The following is an 11,384-nucleotide window of genomic DNA, read 5'->3' as shown; positions in this document are numbered from 1 at the left end:
TTATTTACAGTTTTTAACTAAAAACTGAAAACCACTTTCAATTTAAAACAAAAAAATCAAAGTAAGTAAAAGATGTTTTTATTTTATATTTTTAGTTTTTAGATATTAATTTTCTAAAAGTTAAAAAATGTCATTGAAACTGTTTTTCTTTTTGAAAACTTCTTTTATCACAAAGTTACAACAATGCAATCACCTCCCATTTAGCAGTTGAGCAAGAGAATTTTATTTGATTGCAGTTTTAGAATCTATTTAGTTGCAGTTTTGTTTTCAATTTTTAAAATAATTTTTAAAAACAATTTTTAAAAGAAGAAAACAGGTCGAATAACATGCTTTCAAACATTTTGAAAACTGATATTTGAAAACTAAAAACAGAAATTGAAAATAATTTTTATCTATTTTGATTTTTTAGTTTTAAAAACTGAAAATTAGAGCTATTTTCAAAAAGTTTTTTACAACATGTCATTCCAAAGAGGTTTTTAATTCTTAAAACTGAAAACTGTTTTAAAAACAGGAAACAAATAGGCCCTTAGTTCTTAGCTTAAGATTCATCTCTAAGAACCCACATAGTATAATGTTTTTCGTACAAGTGCCACAGTAGCAGAAGTGATGGCTTTACACTGGGCTTTGGATGCAGCACTTCAACTTGAGATTAATAGCTTGGTGCTAAAGATGGATGCATTAGAGGTTGTTGAAGCTCTCAAAGGGACGCGCATGCTAGCGGAAGTTGAACCATTGTAGGAGGATGGCCTCACAATTTCAATGCTTTGATATTGTTCATGTAAAACGAGGGGGCAATAATGTTGCTCATGTTTTAGCTTCTTTAGCTTATGATTTTCCTGATACCTGTTCGTGGAGTGAGTTCCCTGCACAGGTGAACTCTGCTCTTTTAGCAGATGTATTTGCGGTTTCATTTAATTGATAGATGTATTTTCCTTAAAAAAAAAAATTCATCTCTAAAAACTAACATTGAAGATCTTTAAGATAACCCAATAGGTTCTACACCTTTTACCTCAATTTGGGAAGAGATTGGATTAATTGAGTGAATTTTTTCACTTTCCAATCTTATCCATCACCAACTTTCATCAATAAGATTAACTTTCATCAATAATACAAGATTGTCTTTAGCTCCCTCCACAATCCTAACCATTGATTTTAATTTTAAAAGTGAAGATCCTTGCATGATTGACAGATTGCTTTATGTGTTCATTGTGTTGTAGATGTAGGAGGGATGTTCATCTTTGTAATTTGTGTTAAGAGGTTAATCATGAGACTCCCAACCTCTAAACTAAACAAGATAATCCTTAATATCTTGAGACATCCAAACATTCCATAGCAAAAATCTGGCAATATAAATCTGAATGATTAATGATTAATAATACATACAACAAACAAAACAAGGATACACTTTTTTCCTCTCCTTTTTTGTGTTTAATGATTAATTAAATACAATTAATCAATCAATCGCCATTGCAGGAAGGAAGAGCATGATACTAAGCCTACTACGAACTACCCTGTCCCTGCCATGACCAAACGATGTCGTTTAACGAAGGCCTTACTTGATCCTCACACAGCTTTATATACTCCAGCGTGTCTCCGGCATTCTTCGAAAACTCCACCACCGCCACCTCCGGCGCCACCTCAAATACCTCCACCGTCATCCCCACCTTCCCCTTCCTCCCCTCCGTCACCCCCTGCATCCGCACCATAAACTCCTTCTTCCCCGTGATCCTCAAATTCAGCTTCTTCGCCACCGCCTCAAGCTTCGCCACCACCGCCGACGCCGACAGTTTCGAGATAAACGTCGACGGCGACCTCTTCCTCGTCTCAAACAAATTCCTCAGATCAAACCCGTGCGACAGCGACGAGATTATCTCAAACGCGTTGTACGACGGACGCGCCGCCTCCACAAACTCACCACCACCAACATCACTCTTCGGATCAAGATCTTCAACCACATCGTCGTTGAAATCAATCACAGTATCATCCACCGCGCTCGCTTTCATCGAAAAAGCAAGCGGTCTCATGAACCCGATCTCAAACCAAGGATCCCTCATTATCTCATCAATGGAATACCTCTTCTCCGGATCAACCACCAGCAGTTTCGAGATCAAATTCTTCGCCTCCGGCGAGATCCATTCCGGAATCGCATAATCAGCTTTGAACGATTTGCTGTAAATCCTCATCACATTCTCACCCTGAAATGGAAGATACCCGCAAAGCAGAGCGTAGAGGATCACCCCACAAGACCATATATCAGCTTTGGATCCGTCGTAGCCTTTCTTCTTGAGGACCTCCGGCGCGACGTACGCCGGAGTTCCGCATGGGGTGAGGAGCATCCCGTCGGATCGTCGCTGCTCGGGCAGCGACGATAACCCGAAGTCGGAGACCTTCAGATCCTCGTTGTCGTCGAGGAGAAGATTCTCCGGCTTCAAGTCGCGGTGCGTGACGCCGCGACTATGGCAGAAATCGACTGCGCTTATTAGCTGCTGGAAGTATTTTCTAGCGGCGACCTCCGTCATCTTCCCTTTGGTGAGCTTCGCGAAGAGCTCACCTCCCTTGACGTATTCAACCACCATGAAGATCTTGGTCTTGGTGGCCATGACTTCCTTCAGCTCCACGATGTGGGGGTGGCGAACGAGGCGCATCACGGAAACTTCACGCTTGATTTGCTTGACTAGTCTCTCCTTCTTCAGCCTTTCCTTCTTGATAACCTTGATGGCAACGCTCTCGTTTGTCTCCATGTTTCTTCCATGGTAGACCTTGGCGAAGTTTCCTTGGCCTAGGATCTTGCCAATCTCGTACTTGTTGAACAATATGTTCCTCTTGGCCGCTCTCATCGTCCTTGATTGTTGTCGTTGATCCATGTTGATTGTTTTGTTTCTGGTGGTGGGTTGAGGGAGGGAGGGTAATGATTATGATGAATGTGTGAAAGAATGTCTAATTATGTGCAAGTGGTGTTGTTCTAAATTTTTTCTAGCAGCTTCTGAAATGGAATTGGAATTGGGTGAGAGTGAGACCCAGATCCAAAGGGGTGGTTGTTTTAATGAAGATGGTGTCGAAGGGACACACAACATTCTGGAGGAAACACATAGAGGGGTTGAAGATCTTCATGGTGCATGCAGAGGGGGAGGAGAAGGGGATGGGAAAAAGTGGAGAATGGAGGAAGAGGTTTTATAGTGATTGTTTTGATTAGGGATTGGTGTGTGTGTGTGCCAATTTGGGAGGTGTTGAATAAATAAATAAATATAAATAGATAGATAAAACTAGTGGTTTGTTTGTTTGTTGTTTGACTTGTGTTGGCAAAAAATAGAATAAGAAGGAAGGAAATTCAGAAAAGGTTTAAAATTTAATTATTGATAATTGAAAGGGTTAGATTAGAAGGAAGACGTCATGCTGAATAGGATTGAGACTGGAAAAGGAAAGAAGCATGGAGAAACACATGGATTTTGAAGATGACTGTGGGCTGTGGTGTCTCTGACTCTGACCAAGCATGGATAGCATGAGAAGAAAGGAAAGAAACAGAAAAAGATAAACAAACAGCGGGAAATATCTGGAAAAGCCTAAATTAAGTGAAATGTGGTCAATTAGAACGCGGAACACTTGGATTAACGTGGCGTGGAGTGGTTTTCTTTCTTTCTTTCTTGTGAATTGCATGTTTGTTTTATTTGGTGAAGCTATCTACTACTAGTATTCTTTTCTACTTTTTTTTTTTGATAATTTTGATTTCATTAACTCCTTTACTATAATTAAGATATATAAATTTATAATAATATGTTTATTTTTTTAATTTGTGCATTTAAGATGTACTAATACAGGACTTTTTACCTTGGTAGAGAGAGAGACTGATTGTACTGCTAACATTGAATGCAAATGGCAGATAGAGCAAAAAGAGAGATAAGGTTAATGATTGGAGATGAATGGAGGTGGAGGTGGAGGTGGAGGTGACGTGGTTGTGAGTCGAATACAGCTAATGAGGTAAGTGCGTGGCGTGTGTGATCTTTTAAAAATTGAACATCTCTCATGCGAACGGCGGTTCAGTTGAGACAAGGCAGAGGACATAATAAACCCTCCGGTCCTATTTATAAGCATGAAAGAGAAGAAAAATCTTGGTCCTTTTTATAAGAACCAAATGAAAGTTTGAGCTATATTAATTAATTTTTTCCAATGATACCCTTATTAATTCTAACTTGTAAAATGTGTCTCATTAATTATTCTCTCTCTTTTCCACTTTCCAACACTAATAACAAAGGGTAATTTTGGAAGTTCATTTTAATTTAAAACAAATTTAATGCATTTTATCTAGTTTAACTACATTTCTTAAACTGTGTGAATTTTTTTTTGTTGCTTATAAATAGGACCGGAGGGAGTATCAATCAACTTACACCCATTTAAAATTTTATAAGTATTTTTTGTTTTACAAAACCAATATATTTTTTAGGTAAATTATATGGTACCCTAATTTTTTTTTGGTATGGTACATGTATTAAGTAATTTAATAGATTATTATCATGTTATTTAAGGTACATACTATATTTTTATATTTTAATTTACTTATCAATTAACTTTATCTTATGAAATTCATATTTTAATGAAAAATGAATGAGTGGTGGAAACGAATGATGGTGATTAAGATGCGCGTAAAATGACCATGGTTGATGGATGAATAAAGCTCATAAAACATAGCTCACAAATCTCACGTCCCTAAGAATGCAACGCTGCATTACTACGATAAAATAAAATCAAACTTTGAATAGTTTTATTAAGTCTTTATTATCGAAATAACTCATTTTTGGTACCACACCTTAATCTGGCTTAAGGTACCACAGCAAACACCTATTTTTTATTGTTTTCCATATATGCTTGTATTAATTGAATTTTATCACACTTTCACATTTTGTATTAATCAACAACAACTTTTATCTATCTAATACATTCTTCTCTATGGTAGAAGGCTAATTCTAATGAGTTTATAGATCTGGGCCTTTATGGATATCTATGACGGCTGCTGAAAAACCTGTGAAGTTCCTAACTGAGTAGGCGCCTGCTTAATGAACTAGGTCATCATTGTTCCTTTGAACGTCGAAGGTAGTAACCTACACTTAACTGCGTTTGTGTCCCCGCCTATCACCATCTTAGTGTTAAAGTAGCGTAGGTGGACCACCGGGTCGGAATCGCCCAAATAGATATCCAATGTAAGTGTCTGACAATGCTCGGGTATATTTATTGCTGGGGCAAAAGGTTGGAATTCAACCACGTCCTTCGCCTCAATGCGTTGTCTGTGACGGAAATCACACATCTTTCGTAGATACTCCACCTGAGCTTGCAAGTGCTCATCTGCCTCTGCACCTCCTATACGCTGTCTAGGACCTGGCATAGGTCTGCATATGTCACCCCTACAACAAATCTGGCCCACTAGGAAGCGCGCCTCCACCTCCATCGTCAGATCTAGGTTCACAGCAGCTGGATCGCCACTGCCCCCACCCAAATATGAATCTTGAACATCGTGACTGCTATGGCCCAAGTGTAGCCTCTTGCTCCACCACTAGTTCACAACGTTGAACTTGGCCAACTACACGTTCCCTATGCCGCTTTCTGGCACCATGTGCTCATTCGCCGTGTCGTGCACCAACTCGTCCCCCAAAACCTTGAGCATGATAGGGATGACAACATCGTCTGTACAGTGTCTACATCGCATCTATGGCTCAACTACCACTCATTGTCCTACATCCTCTCAACGTCAATGGAAAGAACAGGTAGGTCAAAGCTACAGATCGTGCCAATGTTTTGGACCAAGACCTGACTATAAAACCTTTTAGAAATCCTAGTAGAGCATAAAAATAGGAAAAAAATGAAGGAATAAAGCTGCTATGTCATAAATAAGGTAAAAGATCTTTAGCACAATAAATGACCTCCCTTGGATGGTCTGAAACTCTTGCCTATTTTGGGTTATTGGGTTTCTTAAATCCTCGGCCCAACAATCCTTACATAAGATTTATCCTAAGTCTGATGCCTATTGGGCGAGCCCTGTCCCATGCAAGGGTGAGATCGCCCCACATAGGTTACTCGTATAGTCTCAAATCGTCAAACGTAGTCCACACCTCACCCAGTCCCCCCTTCATTGAAACAGCTTAATTAAGCCCTTGGTCTTGACGAGTCCTAAACACTTAGGCCCACACAACTCCATCATGTATAATTTCTCAAATAAGTAATGACATTGAGCATTTCGTGTATGCATTGCGAACTGTTCATCACGATTTGTGTCGAGATAATGATGGAAATATTAAACGTCTCTCATCTTGAATATATTAAAATTATTGTATAGTACGTACAATTATTATTATTTTTCCATCGGAAAACAATATAGCACAATTATACGCTAATTAATAAAAGACTTAAATATGTTGGAGGTCCCTCTAAAATAGGGGTGTTTTGGTTAAGGCCCCTACAAAAAATTTTCTTGGGAATACACCCTTAAACGCAAAATAATAGTGTGATTTAAGTCCCAGCCATTAGTCTTGATTTGAACCCCAGACCTGAGGTATTAACCAGAGCTTCCTCACCACTAAGCTGCATAATATTTTGATATTAGTAGTACGGTTTTATATCTATTTAAACCTACCTCTTTACCTTTTCAACAATATTCATCTTCCAGAACATAGTCACCATAGCCGCCCAAAACATAGTCCCTAACCCTAATTGCGGCGCAGCCCAAAACGCGCGCGCCACCACCTTTCCTCCTCAATACTTACCTCAAATCACGCCACCCCGGTTCCATCTTCCCCTTTCTAGATCTGAAAATCGCACCACCGAAGCCTTCTCGCTCGCACCAGCACACCCCTAAGTCGCACCACCGAATATGTCATATACACCACCCCATTCTCCGATCTGAAGCTTTGCGCGCCACCGACGGCTTGAAGATCACAATCGTCGTCCATACGCATGGAGGGGGTGACAGAGGAAGACTAGAGGAGGGAGGTGATGGAGGTTTCTGTGGTGGCATTCGAATCAGCCACCGTTAAGGATGGAGATGATGGAGGTTTCTAGGAAGTGGGAAAGGGAAGCTGGAAGAAGATAGTTTTTTTTCCAGCAAGATAGTTTTTTTTTTCCAAATAATCTTTTAATTTTCAGATGTGGAAATTAAATTTAATAAAAATTACATAAAAAATGCCACATAGGCTTTTTTTAAGTGACTTAATGTTTTTGTAACGGATCATTAACGGCAGGGACCTAAACCACACTATTATTTTGCTTGTAAGGGTGTATTCCCACAAAAATATATTATAGGGGCCTTAACTAAAGCACCCTATTTTAGAGGGACCTCCGACGTATTTAAGCCTTAATAAAAAAAATTCATACCATAGCATTTACATGAGTTTCACGCAAATTGTTTCCCTTTCATGAATTAGAGTCCAAGAAACAAGTTGATGAACAACACCCAATCACGTAACACCTGAAAAATCACAAGTTTCATGAATCACAGTCCAATAATCAAGTTGACGAAACCGCCAATAGAAAAACACCCTCATCATTCATCATGGTTTAAATTAAGCATTATTCACTTTCAAAGTGACCTGAAGATTAGGAAATTAAAGAAATGGTAAGCTCCACAAACAATAATAAATGAAGTATGATTTTTCCGTTTCATTGCCACCAACCCTTTCCATCTATGTATAAAATCAGGATAATTATTCGTACACACCTCATCTTTGAGGTGGAAAGAGGTGGAGGATGAGAGAGATAGGAAGAAAAGAAAAAGTAAGAGAGAGAAAGTATAAAATATGATAAATGATAAGAGGAGAGAGATAGAAATAAAAATAGGTGAAAATGAAGTGTATAACATATGAGGTGTATACATATCATTACTCAATATAAAATCACTTTCAATCAGGTCTCAATTATCATATTTTTTTCCTCTCTTCCCATTTCTTCTCTCAACTCAATTTTCCCTTTAAAGCGAGTGTGAACAAAACCTTTTATGTAATAATGTGAGAAGTTATATACTGTTACAATATGAAAAACACATCTTATATAATATCATTATCATATCTTAAATTATCTTATTTTAGGTCATTTAGATTATTTTTTAAATTAATTTTTTTTTTATCTCAACTGGAATTAGGACTGTATCCATTAACATAAATATGGATTATTATTTTACATTTTAATTAACCAATCATTCATCACAAATGTAACCATAGTGCAGCTCTTTACTATTACAACTAATAATAATAATAATAATTAACATAATCTTTTGTTCAGACTTCAATTTAATTAGTGGAATAGAGGAGGTGGAGGGATGAGAGAAATATGAAGAAAAGAGAGAAAAAATATAAGATGTGATATAGTAGAAAATGAAAAGACTAGAGGTAGAAACAGAATTAAGTGAAAATTGAGTGAATTGTTTTTGAAGTGTGATGAGTGAATCAAAGTCGTAAAAATTAATAGAATGAGTGACAGACAATATATTTTTTAAAACAATAATACCCCTCAATTTCACCAACATCATGGAAAGGAAAAGAAGAGAACAGAGATATAATATGTGAAAAACATAAAGAGATAGAAAGAAAAAAATGAGCGAAAATAAGATTAAAGAGAATATGAATATAAATGAATCAACATTTTTGAAAAAAATATTTTCAGAAGTTATTGATTTTTTTAACAACGAGTGACAGACAATAATACGTGAATGTTGCTTTTACTCTTGTAAAGGGCACACAGACACCTCTCATATATGGAGTGTCCCGGTGTCAGACACCGACACTCGTACGACATCTACACGACACGTGTCAGACACTTCTTCACAATGTCTAATTAAAAAAATATTTTTTTGCGACTCGGACACTTGAGCAAACACTTCTCCTTGGCTGGACATCTCTAGGACACTTTATTTTTGAAAAATATAAGTTTTAAAAATCAGGGACTAGTTTCACATTTAATCATAAAATGAATCCACTCCAATTTATATCAAATGAAAAAATATAGGGGTTGTCTAAATGACCCATGCTCAATTTTGGATTATATCACCCATAGCCTTGTTGTACCAGTTATATTGTGACATGTGTCACATTATTATCCACATCACTTGTAATATTTTATTTTCGTTGTATATATTTTATTATTTAATTTAATTGCATAATAACCCCTACCAATTTATTTAATAGCTTAGTACTATTTTTTTTGAAAAAATCCCTAATCCCCTTTCACGTTCTTCCCTTCCATTTCAAAACAAGAAATTGTTTTTCCCTTTCGTTTCAGGCCTTTCTGTTTGAGGACTTTCATCCAGAATAGGTTGTATCAAGGAAATTGTAGTAGCATAACATATCTTACAAGATATTAGCTAGCAACACAGTCTACGTACTCCAACACTCACTAATGGTTTTTCTAATGTTCTTAGGTCTGCAGGGCTGTTGAACAACTATGGCCCATGTAGAAGCTTTCGGCAACAAACACCTATCCATCATCACTTCTAAAATTTTGGAAGCAGCTACCAAACCGTACCACGTCGATCTAGGTCGCTGTTGCCGCCGGTGGAAAGAAGAACGATTTCTTTTTTTCTGAAAGGGAAGGGAAAAACGTGAAAGGGGAATGGGGATATATTTCTTTAGAAAAAAAGTACTGAGCTATTAAATAAATTGGTAGGGGTTATTATGCAATTAAATTAAATAATAAAATATTACAAGTGATGTGGATAATAACGTGACACGTGTCACAATATAACTGGTACAACAAAGTCATGAGTGATATAACCCAAAATTGAGCATGGGTCATTTAGACATCCCAATATATATATATATATCAAATGAAAAGACCAATCAAAATTAACCGAATCTATCTATCTATCTATCTATCTATCTATCTATCTATATATAAAGGAAGAGTTTTTGCTACCTTGAGGGCAACTTTGAAATTTAATAATTCATTGTACACAACTCTCAAATTAAGCATGGACATTTGTGTAATTATACTACTTATTTTCGTTAGATTGGATCAAGGTCGTTGATTGCATTTCCAATGTTATTGGTTTTTGCCCTTCTTTCAAACGTTAATTTCTCTTCCTCTTCCACATTCAGCGGTTACAACTTCTCATCAACCTTTTGGACTTCAAAAATCTTCCACCATCCAAAAAATTTAATTCACATAGTATCTTCATCTTCCATCTTCTCAAGTTGCACCTTATCACCCACCTCTTCAGCTTCAACTATCTCCCTATAAAATCTCTTAACCAAGTTTTCCTCACATCAAAGCACACACACAATAGAGAAATATCATTCTACCAGCCCTCTGCATCACCTGCGTCGATTTCGACATCAAGGTATGACCCGGTCACCTATGCTTTAGTCATTTGATTATTTCCAATTTTCTATCTCAATAATCTTCCTCACAACAAAACCATATTTGCCATCAATTGCATTTTTTTTGTCTTGGTTTATGTATTTCCTTTTTTAACTTCTTTGCTTGCTGAATTACTATTTTTTTTCCTTGGCATTTAACCATGCTTGCAAGCTCTACTCTCAACGAAGGAAGTTGTGGTTTACTTGTTGATGTTCAACTTTAGGTATCACCTTAATGTTTGATAATTTTCTTTGTTCATTTCGTATATATAAGTATTAATGTCTTTCTTTTGTTTCCTTTATCTTTTGTCATAATCAAGTTTTAGTTTTACTTGTTCCCCTTTTATAGCTTTTAATTTTCAATGGGGTGTATATACATGATGATGATGATGTGAAAAGTTGATGACATATAAAAAAGCAACTTGGAGGATGACTGATTCATGGGGTTATTTTTATACTTTCACTAAATTATCTGCTTCAACCTAAAATTAGTAAATTTGTCTTTCAACTTTATTGTGCTAAGCTCTCTCTTACACATGGTAATTGTCTGGCTTTTTGGTTTATTGTCTGGATGACAAATGTTGTGAGGAAATTCTCTGTGAAAGTTGTATGTGTGTGTATTTCTAATCTCAAAATTCATATTTAATTTTGATTTTGGTGTTTGACTTATCCTTGCCCATTTTCAATTTAAAGGTTGATTTTGTGTTTGTTTGTAATTTCTTTTCTCATTATTTTGGGTTTTACTAAATTCCTTTAGCATTAGAGTTGAAGATATAAATTTGTCCAAGTTGGGGCAGGGAGGGAGGAACCATACAGTGGTTGTTACTGAGGGTGTAAACTCCCTGATGGAACAAAACATTGACAGCTTGGTTTCGATTTTGCAACTATTATCCAATAAAGCACCAAAAAGTAAAATCTTTAGCATGGGGAACAAAAATACATGTGAATATGAAGAAAACACATTAATATACTTTATGGGTTATAGAAGTTAAAAAAATATAAACTTTAAATATTGGATTTAAATCTCAATTCAAAGGCCTAATAATAACACTA

At 36.5% G+C, this 11,384-nt stretch overlaps 1 protein-coding gene across 1 annotated transcript; it reads right to left on the bottom strand.

Moving 5' to 3' along the window:
* Positions 1 to 1,341: 1,341 nt before the first annotated feature.
* On the bottom strand, positions 1,342 to 3,202 carry LOC130743337 (CBL-interacting serine/threonine-protein kinase 5-like). Its single transcript, XM_057595542.1, has one exon. It carries the CDS (start codon positions 2,862 to 2,864, stop codon positions 1,500 to 1,502), a length of 1,365 nt encoding a protein of 454 aa, XP_057451525.1. The 5' UTR covers positions 2,865 to 3,202; the 3' UTR covers positions 1,342 to 1,499.
* Positions 3,203 to 11,384: the final 8,182 nt, after the last annotated feature.

The sequence above is a fragment of the Lotus japonicus genome, chromosome 3 (assembly GCF_012489685.1).
Source record: "Lotus japonicus ecotype B-129 chromosome 3, LjGifu_v1.2".
Classification (NCBI taxonomy): Eukaryota; Viridiplantae; Streptophyta; class Magnoliopsida; order Fabales; family Fabaceae; genus Lotus; species Lotus japonicus.
This window is presented reverse-complemented; position numbering and strand designations above follow the sequence as displayed.

What these genes read in the sequence shown, in the direction of transcription:
- LOC130743337 (XM_057595542.1), bottom strand. Translation starts at nt 2,864, where the DNA reads ATGGATCAACGACAACAATCAAGGACGATGAGAGCGGCCAAGAGGAAC.